Source organism: Tachypleus tridentatus, chromosome 9 (genome assembly GCF_004210375.1).
Source record: "Tachypleus tridentatus isolate NWPU-2018 chromosome 9, ASM421037v1, whole genome shotgun sequence".
Classification (NCBI taxonomy): Eukaryota; Metazoa; Arthropoda; class Merostomata; order Xiphosura; family Limulidae; genus Tachypleus; species Tachypleus tridentatus.
This window is the reverse complement of record NC_134833.1, coordinates 76,046,239-76,068,716: the sequence shown is the minus strand read 5'-3', so window position 1 is coordinate 76,068,716 and position 22,478 is coordinate 76,046,239. Positions and strand designations below refer to the sequence as shown.

Below are 22,478 nucleotides of genomic sequence, written 5' to 3'. Positions count from 1 at the left end.
AGGACAAAAGGGAAAACGTTAATCACCTTAGAAGAAGGAAGTACCACATAAAAATTTTTAATTTAAGTAGGGGAATAGGGATTGTCGAAAAAATATTGAAACAAGTTGAATAAAAATGCAATGATTATATTTTCAAGCCTACAACTACAGATTAAAAAAAAACAAAAAAGAACTAGGCTACATTATTTTTTCAAGTTGCAAGTTCCCATTTTGACTTTACTGAAACTGATAAGTAATATAGACATTGTAATTATCCCAATGATTACTATTGGGATTCAGATTCATTACTTATCTGACATAGAAAAATTATTATTGGTCAGTTCTTTAAAATGAGTATCATAATATATGGAAACATAAAACTGGTCATTATGATGTAAATTATAGACTGATAATAAAATGTATATAAAGTTGGTTATTTGAGAGTTAAGTAATTCATTAATTTTAAATGGGTAAAAATACCATCCTACCACAATTATAACTACAACACAATTCTAGAATCAGTCATATTGAGAAGGTACACATAAAATTAGCAAAGAATATTAATTTTTTTATATGTAAACTTATAATATCCATTAATGATTTTAAAAAAATGAAAACAATTTAAATTGTCAACACACTGATTCAAAAGATCCTCTATGTATTAGATCCAAGGGTGGCCGAAAAAGATCTTCTAATGTTTTTCGTTTCCTACTGTATAAAGTATCTTCAGTCCCAATAAGTTGTTCCTCTTGTATTTCTATATAAAAAGTATAGAACAAAAAAAATATTAAATTCATGCAAGGCACGCAACCTTAAGAATTTAAGTGAAAGCAAAGAATAAATCCAATGCTAATAAGGCCAGCACATGATTACAAAAAAAAACATACTTTCAAGGTTGGAAAAACAAAATCAAGTAAGCACTTGTACACTCTAATAAAACAGAAAACTTTAATGGCCACTCTTATAACATATCCATGGCCACAAGGTGCAGGGTTCAATCTTTTAGCACTAGAGCATCAACTATGAAAGCTTGGACCCATAGTTTGGCCATGCTAACCACTAGGTTATGCCCATTATAAAAATTACAAAACTAAATATTATAAATAAACAGTGGAATATTTTAAAGAAATAATTTCAAATTAATGTATCTTTTATAAAATTGCAAAATAACATCAAAATACAGTTAATTCAATTATTTTTACTGAGGTTAGATTTGTGTGTAAAACATATTTCAAGAATCATTTAATCTATCTTAGTAAGCCTGCATTTACATGAACAAAGCAGTATATAACAATACATATTACATAATTACAGATTAACTAAAGAATAAATGAAGAACTATGACATGAATACTACTGATTGTTTTAAAAAACAAAAGTTGTGATAAATTTCATGGCTCATGTATGAGTTGTATGTTGTATTTGCAACTAAACTGTTGTCTAGGATCATTGATGTCACATTATTTGAATATTCAGTATATTCAACCTATATATACACATACAGATAGACAGGTGGCTTGTGAGCATGAGTTAAGATGTAGAGAAAAAGTCAAGTAATAGATAATTAAACAGATCTAAACTGAATGACTGACAGATTTGTCATAAAAGACAATTGATTAAATTAGAAATTTAGTCAGAAAAAAACTACTTGTGAAAGTGAAGGTAGGAAAGTAAAGTAAAAATTCAATCAGAAAAAAGTGTGAAAATGTAAAGATTGCCAAAGTGCAAGTAATTAGTGAAAAACAGTAATAGGGGATTGTCTAAGCTCTGAATGAGATAAATGATCCACCAAAATAGAAAGGATTATATGCTGTTTTACTCATTCTACATGGGATTCTAAACTATCAGCAGTATCTCTGAAAACAGACCATAAGTCCTAAAGATAAGTAGGTGTTAAACAAACTTAGGACAATACAGCATCCTTACCCAGAAGATTCTAACAAAGGAGAAAAGGTATCCTTCCAAAAAAATGTTTAGGATCTCAGTGAAGTGTCTCAGAAAGAAGGTGGACAAGTAACATAGGAAAGCTTACAGGGTAAGACAAAGACAGGAAAACTGGACATGAGGTAAATGAACAGAATGACCATAGTCTGCCCCCACAAAGGCAAAACCAATCCAAATGTTGAGAATCAAGAAATGGAACTTAAGTTTGATGGAAGGCTAAATCATATTGATCCAAAATCTATGTAGGGTGAAACATGTCATCACCCTCACACATCTGAGGCACAAAATGCACTGCAAGAACCCTAATATCCAAGGAATGGGGAAAAGAAAATTCTGAGAATAAGGGTATCATATAATAAAGAATGAAGGAGGTATAGCAACATCAAAAGGAGAAGGTTGACACATACAATTATCAAACTCACATTGAATGACAGCTAGTTATTCCATAGTTGAGTTCCACTTACTTGCAGCCTATGTAAGTGTGTGGATAGATGGTATTCCCTCCTAAGTGGTAACTTGGATTTTAGAATTCATTGTTAAGGATGAATGACAAAGCACAACAGCATTGAAATAAAGAAAAAAAAACAGTTAAAAAGTTGTCCTTGTGTTTATGAGCTTTGTGTAAAAATGAGAATAACAATTCTACAAAAAACAGTTCAATAAAAATTTTAAAAATTCACTGAGTCTCAAAAACAAACATGATTGAAGAGCACTCTAAAAACATCTTGACATGTACACCAACAAATGAAAAGTAACAGTTTGGTAGAATCAAAGAGAGGGAGTCATGTGCATCAGGTGGGTATGTCACACTCCTGTTGTTAAATGATAATTTCTATGCAAGATATAGTTGAACCACACTGATTATGGTGTAAGTGGGAACTCAAGACTTGTAGAATATACAAAATGTTTTGCATAAAGGCAATACTAAATGAAAATAGCTGTATCTTTGAGAGAGGTAAGGTACTATATCAGAAAAAAAAATTGTTTTATTTTTCTTTAGATTACATTTAAATATTAAGATATGACTTACTAGCTTCACTCTGAAAATCCCTGAAAGCATCAAATACTGATTGAGATGGTGGTCGTCGTGGCCGAAAACCTGTAATGTAATAACAGTAAACACAACCTTCCTCTCCAGTCTTACAAAATAGTGAATATCATACTTTTTGCTATGTTTTAAGAATCAAATTAAGGTATGACTTCTTAACTTTCCTTAAAAAGAAGTATAAAATTATTAATACTACATTTTTGTCAAACTTAAAAACCAGCATACATGGATATAAAATATGCCTACTGCTTCCTATAATTTACTTTTTAACAGCAAGCATTAATTTAAACAAAAGCAGTGATTACAAGTAAATGAGATGCAGCTCAACAACCATCTTACTATAATGGGCATAGCATGTATATCATTTTCTATGTACGTAATCTAAACTAGAATTCTTAAAAAATATTTTTTTTATATAGGTGGTACCACTTTTAATAAATAAAATCATTACAGTTTATATCAGTAAAATTTGTAAAACTTCTGAAGTTCCTTCCCTTCCTTTTTTTAATAAAATACTCATTTTTTTCTAAATTTTGTTTTACAAAGTTATGAATACTACATCTAGTAACTACTAGCATAGGAGGCTGTCCTTAAGGCAGCATTTCTGCTATTTCATATGAATAACAATTTTGTTGTTACACTTCATGTTTTACAGCAAAGTTCTTTACAAGTCTGGCATGGTGATAAACAAGAACAACCATTTCATCTAAAATAAGCATTCTTAAATTAAAATAATTTCTGGTTTCATAACTTTTAAAATTTAATCTTTTATTCGGTGTTCAAAACTCTTACTGCACCCTTAAATTGATATTGAATATCATTACTTATCTCTCACAGAGTTAATACATTAAAACACAGCACTTTTGATGGTTATCCAGCAATGGTACAAAAACTATGCAACATAAAAAACACACAACTTACATTTAAGAATGACTAAGCGAATTTTCAAACCTTAAAACAAAATATTCCAAACATACAATTTTACTTTGAGTATCACTTTCAACCACTATCATTCTGTTAGAAACAAACAAAATCTACAATTTATTTTAATTACTAAAGAAACTGTTTAAACCTTAGTACAGCACATAAAATCATGTAAATAATGCATGAACATAATCACGATCATGCCCAACAAAGAGTACAATAAATAGCAAAAACTTTCATTGTTGTATTGCTAAGAAGAAGGAAAAGAAATGTGAGCTTATGTTTCCTACATTAAAAATAAATCCAGACTAATAAAATACTAACCAATGCTTTTCAGAATGTTAAAGAATTACTGAAAGATATTGTTTTCTCCTAAAGCAAAATCATAACATACAAAGATGTAAATATCCAGCCATTCTGTAACAACCCCATTACACATAACAAATTTGATGATGATTCACTGATGTTGTGGAGAAGTACACTGCCGTGAAGAGGACATTTTTGCATTTCTTTAGAATACACACTTCATAAAAATTAAATTCTGACACACAATGGCTGCCTTCATGCTTGTGCTACTGAATGATAATTATCATTCCCAATGAGCATATATTGTCACTGTCTACCATTAGTAGAAAACTACTGTTAAACTGGACTGACCAGCATTGTCTCTAAATTTAAACCATATACAGTGCATCGTGGAACAACCTTAGAACAGATTTCAGTTCAACCTTCAGCCATATTGAATACACACTCAGATTTATAGATACAAAATGGTGTCAAAAAGCTATATTAGTTGCCTGAGGTTGACTTAACAATTCATAAACTGAGAAGTATACATTAATTTTTAAATTTATTGTTTGAGTATTTTGTTTCAGTAAGAAAAATTCTTCAGATTATTGTTTTGTTTAATTTCTTACTTAAATAATTTAAAGAAATCAACAAATTATTGTCATATATGAACTGCTGATCATAACTTGCAGACTCTTAATTAATAGAAATGTACTTGAATAGTCCACAATGCAAAATCAGAATACAATAAGGCATAAAAACAAAATACTCACTGGTATGCCAAAACCACCTATTTTGACAGTCTGCACTAAAAACCTTGATTAATTTATAAAACATTCGAAATACTGACTACTCACTGAGGAACAGTCTGGTTTTCAAGAATGATATAACTCACATCATCTATTTTAAATGCCTGTACACATAAACAAAAATTAGTTTCTACCAGCAAACAATATCTCTAAAAGGGTTTCTAAATACATAATAAGGTGACTTTTTCAAAAGAATGGTAAATAATTTAAGATTATAAATAGAGCAATAATTAACATAAAATTCATGAAATTAAAACATTTATTTTTCCAGCATTCAATAACCAAGTTGATCTCTAAATATCTAAAACACACTATTTTTTATTATAATCATAGTCCAAACTTAGTGTATCAGCCAATAAGTTGTTTGTCTAAAAATCTAATAATCTGTCTATAATTCCCTCATTGGACCAACAGGAAAAGAATTCCTATCTATCGTTTATATAATTTAAAAAAATCACACTTCAACATCATTAGTTTTTTCACCATCTAGAAAAATGACAAGCCAATATGGATATCACTATACGTCATGACCCTTCTAAGATAAGATGATAAAAACATTTTCTTCAATGTAAATTATGACATTAACTAAAGACAAAAGAGAAGAAAAGGGTAATATACACTGCTGGCCAAAACCTTAAGGCCACTGAATAGAAAGAAAAAATATGCATTTTGCATTGTTAGACTCAACCATTTATTTGAGTAGAGCTTCGAAAGATGAAAATAAGAAAAGGGAGAATAAAATTAAAAAAAACTTTTTCAGCATTTAATAGGGAAAATGTGGACACTATGAAATTAGCTTAAATACTAGCCGGTCAAAAGATTAAGACCATACCAAAAAGAAGTCCTAAACAGGGTAGGAAATGCCCAACAAGAAGTCTCAGTAGTGAGTTGTATTGCTGTCATTGCGAATAACTGCAAACAATCGCTTTGGTATGGTCGATATAAGCGTTTGCAGAAGGCTGGCTGGAATTGTATTCCAAGTGGCGAAGATGGCTCCATGAAGATCGTGCACTGTTTGGAACTGACGTCCATTTCTATGGACTTCCCTTGCCACCCACCCCCAAACATTTTCAATGGGGCTCAGTTTGGGCAAACATGCTGGATGTTCCAAAAGAATTACGTAATTCGCCATGAAAAAGTCTTTTGTCCTGCAGGCATTGCGAATTGCAGCATTGTCCTGCTGAAAGATCCAGTCATTTCCACACAAGTGAGGGCCTTCAGTCAATAAGGGTGCTCCTTCCAACATGCCAATGTAGCCAGCTGCTGTTTGATGCCCCTGTATAACCTGAAGCTCCATTGTTCCATGGAAGGAGAAAGCACCCCAGATCATGATGGAACCTCCTCCACTGTGTCGTGAAGAAAATGTCTCCAGTGGGATATCCTTATCGTGCCAGTAACGTTGGAAGCCATCTGGACCATCCAGGTTAAATTTTTTCTCATCAGAGAACAAAACCTTCTTCCACTTTTCTATATCCCATGTTTGGTGCTTCTCAGCAAAGTTTAACAGAGCTGTTTCATGGTGTGGCGTTTGAAGACATTTACGGTTTTTAAAGCCTTTCTCTCATAAATGCCGTCTTATTATTCTTGAGCTGCATTCTGCATCCATAAGCGCCTTAATCTGGTTCGATGATCAGCTGATGTCTTGCTGGACAACCCATCTAATCCTCCTGCTCAACGCCGGCAAAATTTTCTTGGGCTGCCCACTTCAAATTCTCGTTACGTATCCCTCAGGGTCTTTTAAGAAATTTGCAATGGCAATTTTACAATGCCCAATCTCACCAGTGAAAGCATGTTGAGAGAGACCTTGCTTTTGCAGTTTGACAATTCTGCCATGTTCAAACTCTGTCAACTTTTTAGCCTTTGCCATGTTTTTATCCAATGTAACACAGGAGATGTCAGTGGGAGATGTTGACAATGCTAATCCTCGAACACAAGTGACTAAATTTCATTATGTGTTTACCGATTAACACTTTGTTTCAGTATGGCCTTAAACTTTTGACCAGCTAGTATTTAGACTAATTTCATAGTGTTCACATTTTCCCTATTAAATGCTAGAAAAGCCCCTCCCTTTTTCTTATTTTCATCTTTTGAAGCTCTACTCAAATAAGTGGTTGAGTTTAACAACACAAAATGCATATTTTTTCTTTATGTTCATTGGTCTTAAGATTTTGGCAAATTGAAATAACAAATTAGTGTACATCTTTATTCCATATCAATATATCAATATAAAACTGCAAATTCCTCAATGTTATACTAAAAGAATTAGATTCCCACCCAGCTCCAAAAATATGAGGATTTTTTTAAATGTGGTGATTTTTACATGGAAAGGAAAATTACAGGAATCCCATAAAACAATCCCTAGCCTGAAGGCATTCATTTCAATTATTATATTTAAAAAAAAGTCTATGCAATTAATAAAGTGGCAAAATTATGTATCTTCTCACTCTGTGCTCATACAGTACAGTATGCCCCCCAAATTATCTTCACATTAATATAACCTAAAGCTGTTACAAGAATCCCAGTAGTCCTATCCACATCATTCATAACAAAATAAAAACTAAAACAATTTCTATAGTAATTTATTTTATTTTGTCCACTTTGAATATACATCCACACAAACATTCAACAAATTTTGAAGATAGTTCAAACAAACAGCAAAAACAATGAAACATTTTTTCTTTGAAGAATAATTCAGTATCTAGACTTCTATGTCTTAATTCCCATTTAATTTTAATTTTTAGGATTTCCTACCTTGTCAGTTTACCACTCAAATACAATAGGATGTCTAAACCCAAAAAATTTCTAATGTATTAATGCAGTTCTTTCTCTCATTATAAATTTAACATCAAATGTTCCAAAATCTCAACTATGTGCTCAGTGCCAACTAACACAAAGTTCTGTCCAAATTTTTCAATAAAATTTACACGTTTATATGAACATTTAAAAATAAAATGCAATTTATGCTTTGTAACATTATAATAACTTACTCATGTATATTAAAACCTAACTTTTAAGAGGTTTTTTTAATAGTTTTTACTTTTACTTTCATTTATTGATCAGTACTATCATTTTACTGCACTTTTAATATATCTGAATTTTATAAATTTAATGTTTTCCAATACTGCAAATGTATTTCTGATAGATATTCACCTCCTTTCCTATATAAAGCTTCTCAATTCAGAGTTGTCCTCTATATGCAAACTCTTTTGCTTGCCACTAGTCTTAAGGCTCCCACCAAATCTAAGGTATTTCCAAATGATATTGGTGCTTTTTTGCATGCAAATGAGAATATAATAATCCTTCACCAATACATGTGTGATCAAACAGATGTTATAGAGAGAGCCACCTCCTAGCACAGCTGGCTCTCTTCATAACATTTGTTCAATCATCACTTCAAAATTAGGTTAGGATAACACACCAGAAGTGGAGAGGAAGTGAACATCTATCAGAAATACATTTTCAGTATTGTGAAATGTTAACTTCTGATAAAATGTGTAACTTCTTGTCACATATAACTAGAATCTCACATTAAAATTTTGGAAGGAGCAGTGCAAAATCTTACATATAAGAACCCTCTTTACGAAGTGCCTGATGGGAACTCATGGAAAACTACACCCTATACAATGGAACAGTACAAGGTCACACCCACAGGAGACCATGCCTTGTCTATACTAAGGTACAATATTCTCCCTGAAAGGAGAGGAAATGTTGCAGGAATGGGTGGAATATACGAGCACAGCCCAAAAACTTTATCAGGCTTATGAAACTGCAAAATGTGTGTAGTGTAGCCAGGGTACATTAGACCATACATGGTGAGTCAATTCCAGTCCAAACATAGGCAGCATGAGGAATTTGGCTTTCTGGCAAGAGTAGGAAGAGAGTCCCCACCATTTGCAACTGAGTGAGGACTTTGGTGGTCTTATATCAATCCAACATTAGACCACTAAGGAACCCAACATCCAAGCAACAGTAGAATGAGAGAAAGCCACTACCTTACTCTCTATTGTGTGGAACTGGTCACAAGTAGGAGGTGGCTTTCATGGTCCAATACCCTAATGGCTATGAAATATGTGGTAAGAACTTCCATACTCTATCAGAAAAAAACAAGAGGATGAAAGGGTAGCCTGGAGAGTTTATCATCACAAGACAGTATAATTGGTGACCACAAAAACCATATTTTAAAAAGCAGACTAGCACTATATATCAAACTAGGCATGGAGTATTGGCATGGGGATTCCCTGTCTGCTTTACTCTTGATAGCCAATAAATGGGTATAGTCTGAAGCAGGCCTTGCTTTAGATAATGATAGCTGCAAGGATACCTCAAAGAGTCTTGCAAACAACTTATCTCATGAGTGATCACTATATCAGGCCATATTTGCCTTACTCTGTGTAAATTTAGTACAAGTATACCACGGCAAGCAACACTTGCCACTATGATATATAAGAATACCTAGTCAGAGGTGGTATGAGGTGTGAAAAACAGTGACTGGACATGTAGAAGAAAACAAAGAGAAAGACCAACAGAATGAACTTGTAGCTTTCAACAGTTGGTTTCAAAAGAAACTCACAGATATGAAATTGAGCCAAACAGGTCTCCACAGTTCCTGAGCCCAAAAGATAATCACTGACAAGACTATTAGTGCTGAAACCTAAAGATAGAAGAAAAGGAATGGGATAGGAAAAAGGAAAAGAAAGAAGTAGAGAACACAGGAGAAAGCAACTTGAAAAGGAGAAGCTGGGAAAATATGAGACAAAATGGTAGTCAAGGAAAAATGCTGGTGAAATGCATCAGCTTGTGATTGCAAAGAATCAGGTCCCCCACAAAAAACCCATAAGCAGAAGAAATGAGCAAGATGAAGGACCCTGAGGTAAGAAAGAGATAAAGGTACTTTGAAGAGTCTGTAAAAACATCCCAGCAACAGAGTTACCAAGTGAGAAGAGACAAAGCCAAGGACAAAAAAAAAATCACAAACATAGGAAAAAAAAGAAAAGAAAAAAGGTATGGCAAAACTACTTTGAGGAACAGTGGATTAACTCCAAATGGAAATGGAAGGAGGAGAGATAATACAAAAAAGTAATGACGGTAAGGCAAATATTAGAAAACTGAAGTTCAAAAAGAGTAGACAATGGATCAAAACCCCAAGCCTCAAACAAAAAACACTAATGAGTTTGGGAGTCAAAAAAACGAACTTTAACTCAATTGTAAGCCATAGCATTTCTTTCCAACATGAATTTAGGTAGCAGAACAAAGAGAAAAACATGATATCCTGAATAAGGATCAAATGAAGAAGAAAAAAATAAAACATAACAAAAAATAGGAGAAAATGAAAAAAGTAACATACTCAAAAAGAAAAATCAAAACAAAATGGAGAATATTAAGTAAATTCACATCTGCACTAGAAATTTTGTTTGCATATTTAGGTGGCAGGAAAAGAATGCTAGAAATAGACACCTTATGGAAATGAATTACAATAGGTGTTTGTGTCAAGGCCTATAAAAGGCCTAATCCACATGCAATACTACTCACTACACAATGGAAGTTATGACTTTTGACAGAAAAAGAAGCATCAACACCCTTTTAATATTCAGTCTAGAGTGAACAAAATCCACAAGTTTAAACCTAGACGGGATGGAAATGGCAGTCTATGTGTAATTCATGTTGTGAAAAATAAAAGATACACAGTCTACAGAGACAGAACTGTTTGAACATAAAAACTAAAAATATTTCAACAACAGTTGTTTTGCAGACTCTTCAACAAAATGTTACTGTTGAGAAATTTCACAAAAATGAAGAGACACACCTTACCACACAAATGTCAAATGGTTGGCTGATTTGGTGGTTTATGGCACAAAGCAACTTGGCTATCTGCACCAAACATCTGGTAAAAGATTAAAATTAAAGTAAAATAATTAAAATTCAGAAAAGGAAATTAAGGTAAAACAAAACAAAGTTTAATTTTTGAATTAAAACATAAATAGCATTAAATCTAATTTTCACATCTAGGCTACAGCAGTAAGAGAAAAACTACAGTAATACAAGTTGTAAAGGACTTTCTGTAGCATAATTGTAATTATTATAACTCGCCAGGATGATTAACAGATAAGTTCAAAAATCAGCATTAGTCATCTGAAGTTGGCTTTTCCAGTCCTGGTTTTGAGTTCTTTGATGTTATTGTCATTTTCAAAAAGTTTATATAAGTTTTATAAGACTTGTAGCAAAATCTTAATTATTATAACTTGCCAGGATGATTAACGGGTAGTTCAAACAGCACCGTTAGACACCTAAAATTGGTTTTCTAGTCCTGGTTTTGAGTTATTTGACATTAAAGCCATTTTCTAATTTCAAATTAAACAAGATGTACTTTGATTCTTAAAAGGGAATCACATTAAAAAAAGTCCAACGTATAAATTTAAACACTTAAATAGCATTAGAAAGATTAATGTCCTTTAAAAAACTAAAAACATTTCTAAGGTGGACAGTGTCACCATCGTCAATAACATTAACTTTACAGATAAACCTTGGGACAAAACATGTTTAAAATGGTGCCATCATTGAGAGTCGTAATGATTGCAAGACAGTAAAATGTGGCTTATTGTGGCCTGAGTGTTACACAGACAACACACTGATGCATCAGACCCAGATAAAAGAAAACGATGAGTTAAAAACTGTGATCAATGAGTAGTCTAGTTAGGACAACTTCCTCTTTCCGATCCTTACAGAAGCAAGAAGCCCAAAGTCCAATAGAGGGTTTTATTTGGAAAAGGTTGTTTTCACATTCCTCACTCCAAGTCAACAATTAATTGGCAAGGAGCCAAGCCTCAAATACAGGAACATAGTCCATGTATGGAACAGGCACAGCAGTGATAGTGCCAGAGCACACAGATTCAGCTGCAGTGTCAGCAAACCCATTCCCGGCAAATACTAGTGTGGCCTGGTATCCAGAAAAATTGGACAGAAGTAGATATTAAAGATAAATAGGCCAGTCAGTTTTGAATATCAGCGACAACAGGGTGAGAACTAACGTGAAGCGATTCAAGAGCCTGTAGAAAACTAAGCAAGTTAGTATAAATAGTGCAATTTGAGTACTGTTTAGCTTTTACTTTATCCAGAGTAACAGAAATGGTGTACAGTTCAGCAGTGAACACAGAAACTGCAGAGGGGATTCTGCACACAACCACCAAACCACAACAAACCACCGCAAAGCCCATTGTGTCACCTGATTTCAAACCATCTGTTTAAATAGGAATGTAAGGATGGTTCAAAAGATGTTCAGCAAATAACAGCCAGTATTTCTAACCGGGAGTATCTGCTTTTATCAGATGACTTAAAAAAAAGTCACATTTGGGGACTGTAATAAGCCATGGTGGGATGGGCAGACCAGTGGGTACACCAGTGTTATCAAAGGACAGACCCAATTCATCCAACTGTGCCTGAATACCAAAGCCAAAAGGTGAAATGGCTGATTGTCTGTTTTGAAAAAGGATGGGCCACTAAGAAAGGAAAACACAACCCAAGGTGGGATGCTTTGGTAAGGAATGAAGTTTCGAAGCATATAGTAAAGACAGTTGCAAACGGAGAATGTGCAGAGAAGGTTCATAAGACTCTGACTGGGGAAGTATAGAAAAAACCAGTGCAGAGCCAAAGTCCCTGATGATGAACAGGGTTCAGCATCTTCAAGGCTGAGGTACTGGCAGAGCCATAAACCAATGATTCGTAGTCTAGTTTTGATCAAATAAGAGCATGATATATCTTCAGCATAGAACATCAATCTACTCACCAAGTGGTGGAAGAGAGGACATTTGATCTGTAGCTACTTGATGTGTGGTATAAAGGTCAGCTTATGGTCAAAGATAACTCCCAAAAACTTTGTCTCAAAAACCACAGGTAGCACAACTTTACTGATACAGAGTTCAGGATCAGGGTGAATACCTCGTTGGTGACTAAAGTGCAAGCAAACAGATTTAGAGAGAGAGAGAAGTTAAAACTGTTTGTTGTGGTCCACTTCAGTAAGTGATTGAGAGCAGTCTGTAGCTGCTGCTCAATATACCTCATGATCAACAACTAACATGAGATGTGAAAGTTGTCGACATAGAGCCCGTCTACAACAGTAAGAGGGAGTTGTTCAGACATGGTATTAATCTTCCTGCTAAAAAGTGTGACACTCAAAACACAGCCCTGAGGTACTCCAAGTTCCTCTAGAAAACAACTGGAAAGTGTCAAAGCCACATGAACTTCAAATCACCTGTCCATTAAAAAATTTTAAAGGCCTCATAACCCATATAAATGGAGGTCTCGCAAAATGCCATACATCCATGTCTTCTCATAAGCCTTCTCAATGTAAAAGAATATTAATACAAGATGTTGTCGTTCGAGAAAAGCTTCTGTGACTATTGTTTCAAGTGAAATCAGGTGGTCCATAGTGGAGCGCTGTTGTCAGAATCCACACTGAGTGGGCGAGAGGAGGTTGTTTGATTCAAGGAACCAAACAAGACGAGCATTAACCATCCTCTCTAAGGTCTTACAGAGACAGCTCGTCAAAGCAATTGGACAGTAGTTTAAAGGACTCTTAAGTACCTTCCCAGGCTTAGAGAAAGGTAGAACAACAACCCAGCACCAGGCATCAGGAAAAACATTCCCCTCCCAGATTCAATTAAAAACAATAAGAAGAATAGCAAGAGAAGCAGAGATAGACGGTACAGCATTTTGTAGTGTACATCATCAGGTCTGACCGATGTACTACCAGTTTAAGTACCACCAGTATAAAGGGACAATTATAAGTAGAAGAACCGCTACTGAAAAGAGAAAGGTTGTGATCAGAGAGGATACGCTCTATGGAGCAACCCCTCCTATCAATATCAGCACTTCCCCATAGGGGATGATGTCCATTAAAAGTCTTCCAGGATTAAAAAGGGAAACAGCAACTGTTCAATGAAAGCATGAAGATATGATTGGTCACAGGTCTCTCCAGGCAACAGGTAGAGAGAACAAATAGTGATGGAACAACCCAAGGAAACATGGATGGCTACGGCCTCCAAGAGTGTCGAGTGGCAAAAACAGGGTAGGCACATGCTGATCAACCAACAGTGCCACCCATCCATCACACAGCCTGTCATTTCCGTACAAAGAAACCTGATGAAAGGTGACTGTATCGGCAGGTTTCAGAAATGTTTCCTGTAAGGAAAAACATACAGGATGGTTGGAAGCAATCAGTGCTTTGATGTCATTCAGATTAGAACATAAATCTCAATAGTTCCATTCTGTGAAAGTGGCCATTTTTATTTATGTGTTAGCAAATTTGGTGGAGAGCCCTTCTCTTTATGACGACATCTTTTTTTCTTTATTGTCTTTATTCGAGGGAGGTCTGTCAACCTCCACGGAACCTACTCTATGTTCAATGAGGTACAACAGGTGTTACAGATGTTGAAGATTGCTGCTGAGAATCTTCAAGACATGGTTATTTACCTATGGACTGTTTTTTCACTACTTTATTTAAGTTTTTATTTGGGAGAACAATAATAAAAAAATATTTTTTAGTGCCCACTGACCCCACCGACCATGTAGCCCTACAAGGGGATGCACTACAATGTCATGCAAGGACATTGCAGCAATGCCAGGAATTCATGAGCACTATACTCAAACACCAACATCAGATACAATGTCCACAACACCTGTTGAGAACATCCAACACTGGTATTTGGTTGACCCTAGACCAGGTTGATCAGCTGACTGACCCAAGGGGGCCACACCAAGGTCACTCGTCTACAGGAATTCAAGGCCAAAGTGGTGTTATGATTACACCCCTCAACCACCAGGAACTTCTCCTCCCCTTCATGGGTCACCACACACAGCAAACACGTGGGTGGATGTTTAGATCCCAGTTGAGGTAAACTGAAAGAACAAAACCTTCCCTGTGAGGTCCCCTCACCACGTACAGGAATCCACACTGAGGGGAAATGTCAAATGACGAAGTGATAATTGAACAATCAGTATAAAGGAAGCCAATTTCACTAGATGGTATCACACTCCTATTGTTTGAAGGTTGTCTCATACTCATTTGTATGCAAAAATGCAGAATTATCATGAAAAAACAAATGAGGTTAGGTGGACGTCCTGAGGCTAGTGGCAAGCAAAAACGTATGCATATAGGGGGCAAAACTGAATTAGAAAGCTGTATCTGAGAGGAGATTATGTTATCATATTGAATTTTTTATGGAGTAGTAGGTGTTTTATGAGAAAATAACATTATCAGTTTGAATTTACAAACTTACCATAACTGAGACCATCTTTCACCAGGATTTCACGAGTGGGAGGAATTGGAGGTCTAACACCATCTCTGAAAAGTAGTGAAAGTAATATTAGAACAGAAGACTCGTATCATTGCTAAAAACATTTTACCAAGTCTTTCTAAAAACCTTTTTTTAGAAATATCTTAATTTTGATACTATCATAAACAACTAGTAATTTCATTACTTATTGAGTTTTATAAACAGTTTCTCATTGATAAAATTACTTGCTTAATATACAATAACTGTATTTTGATATTTATTAGATACATCTCTAAACAAGTCTTTTGATAAAATTCTTATTTTTTGTTTTATTAATTTTGAGAAATTGAAATATTTACTCATACTGAGAGGTCCCAGGATTGGAACTCTCTTCTTGTTCTTCATTATTTCCACCTGTTTGAGCATCTACATGCATATTGACTGCCATTTCAAGATTCCCACTACAAGCTTCCAGCATTTGTTCAGCTATAGGTTCTCCTGCATCTTTGTAAGAAATGTTGGAATTAACATAAAATATTAAAAAAATATCCATTAAACACCTAAAACAACCTCATGGCCAATCCTTATCATTCAAATATTTATCCAATTTTTCTTCACACTACCTTAAATTAACTGCATCTACCATATCTGAAGGTAACTTATCCCAAAGGTCAGTCTCCTTGTTAACACTCCTACGAAAAGTGGGGCCTAATAGGCCCCAGAGCAACTTGAAAGGTTATTAATATTAGGCTAATAATTTTGTATTTAAATGAAATTGCCATTTAAATCCATTAATGAATGGATTAACGAGATTCCCACTGTCCCTATCTACTAGCCAGGGGAACGGGCTTGGAGAAATCAGGACTAGAAACGTCTTTTCGTAGGAGTGTTAAAAAAAAATAAAGTTGTCATAACTGAAGATGATTTCTAAAAGTCAAAATTGGAATCTTTGTCTCCCAGTTGTACCATTCTTACTATTTAAGTCTGAATAAAGATTTTGAATCAATACTATCTATTCTCTTAACAATATTAAACACCTCAGCTATATCACCTCCATTCTTTTTTAAGAGAAAACAAATTCAAAGATCTTAACTCATCCTTGTATGAAAACTTTCCACCCGAGGTATCAGTTGAGTAGCCCTTCTCTAAACCCTTTAACTTTATCAGATAGATCTCTAAACAAACCTACTGAAAGGTTTTTTCTTATTGTTACTTTATCTACTTTTAGAAATTGAAATATTTACTTACACTAAGTGTTCCCAGGTATCATATGAGCAATCTTTTTCCGAACCCTTTAATTTTATACATTTTATATCAAGCTAGTGAAAACTTTAGGAATATATATGGTCATTACAAATAAAGTTATATTTCACTTAAAATTCATGAAATAAACACATACATTTTTCAATGTTGAATTAACAAGCTGTTCTGTAAGTATAATCAACAGATTTAAAGCTTATGTCAAGAGCTTAATAGCCCCTAATTAGAAGGTACAAACATCCATGACTGTATTAAAGAAAACAAATTGTGACATGTAACTGTAATAATGAATATTTTGGTAATTATTATTCCAAAGAGCTTTCTTCATTGTTGAACATAACATTGTCTAACAGAGCTATTAAACCACAGATTTTTCTTTCAACTAGTTTGTTTATAAAATATGTCTTTATGATTTAGCAAATTAATTTTTTAACATTTTAATATAATCCTAAAATGATAGTGATAATAAATATGCAAGTATCAAAACTATCAAAATGAGAAAGCCCAAACTAGCCAAAACAATTAGAATATACTTAACAAAGGCACTATTTATACCAAACTATTCCAAGATAATCAGCTAATGATTTGTCCACTTTTATCCTAAAGTCCTTTATGAGCATTAATTATTAATATTGTTGAATTAAATAATTTTCCAACCCCAAACTCACAAGTAATTTTCTTTGGACATGCATAACTATGTTACGTGATCAACAAATAGCAGAGATGCACCATTAAGAAAAAAAGAGAAGCATAACACACATAACATAACTTATGTTTCAACACATACAACTTTTTAACAAAATACTTTTTCAGCACCACACTCATGTAATTTTCTTAAAATGTGTGATATACAACTAACAATTGATAGTCTCTAAATTCTCCATCAAAAAGGTAGATAAATATATCTTACAAATTAAATAAATACCTTGTTTCTATACTTACTTTAAATTTTCCAAAAACAAAATTATAAATAATTTTCTTAATACATAACTAATATTGCTTATAGCTAACAACCTGTACAGCCTCCAGATTCTCCTTTAAAAAAACAAACTCACATACAAAATGACCCATATTTCAACGTTTAAAATATTTTTAACAAAATATTCTTCCCAAATAATTTCCTACAACATATCTATATTACATGTGGTTAACAAGTGTATCACCTTCAGATTATAAAAAAAAATATTCAAATGTCTTCCATACAGTAGCCTGCATTTGAAACTTGTAGCTTTTGAATTAAATTCTTTTCAACATTACACTCATATAAAATTTCCTTAAGATATATGATTATATTTGCACAACTTACAAATAGTACAGTTACTATATTCTGTACACTCACATGCAAAAAAAAACCAAAAAAAACTAAACATTGTATAACAATGATTTATGTTTCAAACCTTCAGGCTTTTGAACTAAATAAGCTTCCAACACCAATGCCCCATAATTTTCTTAAGAGAACCTAAATTTGTTAAGTGAAATAAAGCTGTTTAATGTACAATTATTAATCATGTATAGCATAGTTAGAGATTCTTAAGAAAGTTGTACTTTAGATTGATGTTGAAAAAGTATTTAGTTCAACTTTTTCAAGCTTTGAAACATATTGGCATTGTTCTTTGTGAAACATATTTGACTTTTAAAGAAAATATGGACATTAAACCAGTCATTTGTCATACATGACATGCTTTCATATATTTGAACAAAATTATGAGTTTGTTAGGTTTTTAAAAAATATTCAGTTCAAAAATTACAATACATGAAACAAAGTCATTGATATACATGAGAAATGTTTGATTTGATTTATAATGAATATCTTTAGGCTTTATCAATTGTTATACGTATCTTTGAAAATAATTTGCGAGTTTGCTTTTGGAAAAGTTTATTTTAAAAGTGGCATGCACTGAAAGACAAATTTATCTGAAACATTTGTACACAAATGAAAAACAACTTCAGGATTTCTCATAGTCATAGTTCTATGTAACGATAAAAAACTTCAAGAACGTTGATTTTTGGGATAATTTTAAAACTAAAACGGTAACTGTTACTGTCCCTAAGAGAGTTAATGCAAACAAATTCGTATCCAACCTACACTATCATAGAGCTTATTAACACCAATGAAGATCTATCAAATTAGAAGAATGTCAACATAAATCAAAAAATTAAGTGATATGTGATAGCTATATGTTTACAGACTTATCAAACTCTAAACGTCAATATAATAATAACAATAATAAAGTATACTGATAATTTGATTTTGATTACTGTGAGTTTGACTTTACCGTTTACGAGTCACTGTCGTAACATGGTTAACAGGTTTATGAAACAAATATCTGTTGAGCTACATTAAACGTGTTTACGCTCTAAAACTACAAAAAAATGTTAAACAGAATAATTATTCAATAAGTTTCGTCGCAAACCTGTTATGGCACAAAATTGTTCAATCAACGTTTTCATATCTTTATCTTTCGAACTACTTGACGAGGAAGCCGCCATCTTGTTTATGCTTATAATTCTACCACCTAGTAGCAAAACTTAAAATGAAAGAACTTTTGACAGAAAATATTTTTTAATTTAGAATTAAGTATTTTATCGCTAAGAATCCTTATATTTTTAATTAGAACGTAGGCTACAATATTTGGAAGTCGATCCATACGTGAATTGCTATGCCTCATTGTAACAGTTTTTAAAGTAAACGATATGAGAATAAGATAAAATAATTCATGTTACTTGTAGTTCACCACGATATCTAAAGTGCATTTGTACGTGAATGTGAGTCATTGATATCCACCTGTATTGTGGATATCCGTACTTTTCTGATGCTTTCAGAAAATGAAGGGCCCGGCATGGCCAAGAGTGTTAAGGCGTTCGGCTCGTAATCCGAGGGTTGCGGGTTCGAATCCCTGTCGCATCAAACATGTTCGCCATTTCAGTTGTGGGGGCGTTATAATGTGATGGTCAATCCCACTATTTGTTGGTAAAAGAGTAGCCCAAGAGTTGGCGGTGGGTGGTGATGACTAGCGGTCTTCTCTCTAGTCTTACACTGCTAAATTAGGAATGGCTAGCGAAGATAGCTCTCGAGTAGCTTTGCGCGAAATTCAGAAAACAAAGAAAACAGAAAATGAAAAAGAATTGTAAAAATACATCTTGCAAATGTACATATTTTAAAAATGTCAGTTTTTGTACATTTATCATAAATGAAATAGAAACCCTATAAATAAGGAAACATTTATTTATCTATACACTATTGCAAGCGCCACATCCTAGAAAATCAGATGGCATTTATAAAGTCACTAACATTAAATTTTACTGCAACATTTTTGCAATTTATACTTGTTAATGAAATGTACTTCAAAACAAAGATTGAGAAAACCTAAAGATATTATTGACAGGTCAATTATCATGATACTCTTTTACCATCTCCCCCACGGCTGAAAGTAATCGCATGTTTGGTGGAGTGAGAGTCAATTCCTTAACCGCCTGGTTCTGCCGGGTCTCCTGAAAAAGGAACTTACTTTGCAACAACTAAATGTAATAAATGAATTTCTTACTGGTTATCCATATATTTTCTACAGAACATTCATAGAAGGTTAAAAATTTCTTCTTCAGTAGACCTTGAAACCACTGTTTGTTAGAAAGGGCATCACATAGTGTTAGGTCAGGTTTGGTTTGTTTTGAATTTCGCACAGATATATATGTAAAAATGGCTGGTATGGATTGAGAGAATTATATGTAGAGGAGCAAACAACGTTTCGACCTTTCTAGGTCATCTTCAGGTAAAGAAAGAAAGAGATTGCAAGTGACCGTTGTCGGTCAAATCCACCTCAGCATGTACGATTTTATTTAACTTATAAATAAATAGCTGCAAACGATTGTTCAAAAGTTCACTTTAATTATCTCGTGTCATAATTTCCTGGACTCGGAAAATATAATTAACAGACCTGAGAAATATTTTATGGAAACAACTAAAATAAGTGTTGCTGTATATCAGCCAAATTGTCCTCAAAAGAATATTTTCATGTTGAGGTTTATACGTCAGTTGAGTTTAAAGAATCTATGTAAATAACAATTACTGTTAACTATTTTGTCTGGTAGAGCTTGTTTCTTACTAACTGCATATAATCTATATATTTTGTAATGGATTTAATATTATATATCTATTTTAATATTGATGTATGTTTCAGTTAAATACATATTTAGAAATGCACGTAACTTAAATTGTTAATTATGTATTGCGAAATTCCTGCCTACCCACTAAAGTTGTAAATGATTCTCCAGTGTAAGAATAAACAATGTTATGTGTATATGTAAATGCTAGTGTTTCATTAGTATTGTTGTGCAGCCTGAAATTTCTAGAAACGCTCCTCTCAAACCTATAAAGGTAAACAACACAATGCGCCAAGAGAATGTATATAATAATGGTTTACTGCAGTTAGTATACCATTAACCCCTTAAGTTATAACTGTGATTAACACTTGTTAATTGGAAACTTTAGATTTTTTACCAAGAATATTTATATATTTCGAACATTATAAATCATCTAACTTCAGCGTTTTAACGTTAGACATTAATATTTTTACGAATAAATTATATAACTTCAACTGTTAAAAAACTCATTGGAGAGCTGGCTAGCTCCCGGTTAAGTGAACTGTTTCTATATCAGCTCAGAATTAACTCTTTCATCATAAACTCTCAGTGAGATGTCAAGAAAGTTCAGGATGAAATAGAAGACTCAGTATTATTTGTAAGTTTGTGAAATATTTGTATATATATCATTATTTGTAATAACTATCATTATAAATTGTATTATTATTTGTATATTAAAATTTGTTTGCTTTGTTGTTGTTGTTTTTTTAATTTCGCGCAAAGCTACTCGAGGGCTATCCGCGCTAGCCGTCCCTAATTTAGCAGTGTAAGACTAGAGGGAAGGCAGCTAGTCATCACCACCCACCGACAACTCTTGGGCTACTCTTTTACCAACGAATAGTGGGATTGACCGTCACATTATACGCCCCCACGGCTGGGAGGGCGAGCATGTTTGGTGCGACTGGGATTCGAACCCGCGATCCTCGGATTACGAGTCGAACGCTTTAACACGCTTGGCCATGCCGGGCCAATATATTAAAATATATTTGTAATACAAAGAAAGAAAACTGTGTATCAATCTTGTTGGAAACTACCATAAATTTGATACGAATCAACAAATAATTAACTTCTAATTTAAATTATCATTTAATTCAGTTTCAGGCTATTTCAAATTGTCATATGTAACAGTTTTCTTGGTCTATTTCTGTTGGTTCTTGACATGAATCCCGTGTTTGATATTACAGGCCACTGAATGACTTGCTCTCCAGCGATACTATGATATGTCTTTGGACTTATACTGCAAGAAACCGGGTTTTGCTACCTGTAGTGGACAGAGCACAAATAGCTCTTGCTGTTGCTTTGTGCTTAATACAAACAAACCAACGTGCTCAATAAAATTTTGTTTTATAAAACATACAGAGCAAGTTGACAAATTTAGAAAGCTTTGACTTTTTGTGTTCACTAAAACAGATAACGCTTTTGTTTGAACATAGAACACTCCACCTGACTCACGGTTTAATGTTCACCGTGCTTTAACCAGATCATTTATGTCACTGAATTTAAAATACACAGTGACACAAAACATTAATTATATGTTCACGTTATTTGACTAAACATTTCAGTTGGCACACAACTATTCTATGTTTTAAACTAAATTAGACTCCATAAACTGCTTATTAACTTTTCTAAATAAGCTTTCGTCACTCGTACTGAAACATCTTAGATTATAAAATATGTGATTAATTTTCTGTACATAATGTTCATATTACTATTTCAGTTAGAATGTATATATATTTTTCACTGATGTAACAATATGTGAAACAAACCGAATTAACATGAGATGTCGTATTAAAGACGTGTCACTACAAAAATGAATAAA

The 22,478-nt window shown here is 33.4% G+C and overlaps 1 protein-coding gene across 3 annotated transcripts in view; it reads right to left on the bottom strand.

Annotated features, from left to right (window-relative positions):
• LOC143225529 (UBX domain-containing protein 7-like) overlaps positions 1-19,035 on the bottom strand; it is a 50,744-nt gene extending 31,709 nt beyond the window's left edge. The window contains exons 1-5 of one of the 3 annotated variants that reach the window (XM_076455155.1): positions 18,934-19,035; positions 15,619-15,763; positions 15,263-15,327; positions 2,953-3,021; positions 618-736 (exon numbers count right to left, since the gene is read on the bottom strand). In XM_076455155.1, coding sequence (XP_076311270.1) covers positions 618-736; positions 2,953-3,021; positions 15,263-15,327; positions 15,619-15,763; positions 18,934-19,009 — 474 coding nt within the window. In that variant the 5' untranslated portion in view covers positions 19,010-19,035. The remainder of the gene's footprint in view (positions 1-617; positions 737-2,952; positions 3,022-15,262; positions 15,328-15,618; positions 15,764-18,933) is intronic. The other 2 variants (XM_076455157.1, XM_076455156.1) reach the window with 2 other exon arrangements.
• Positions 19,036-22,478: the final 3,443 nt, after the last annotated feature.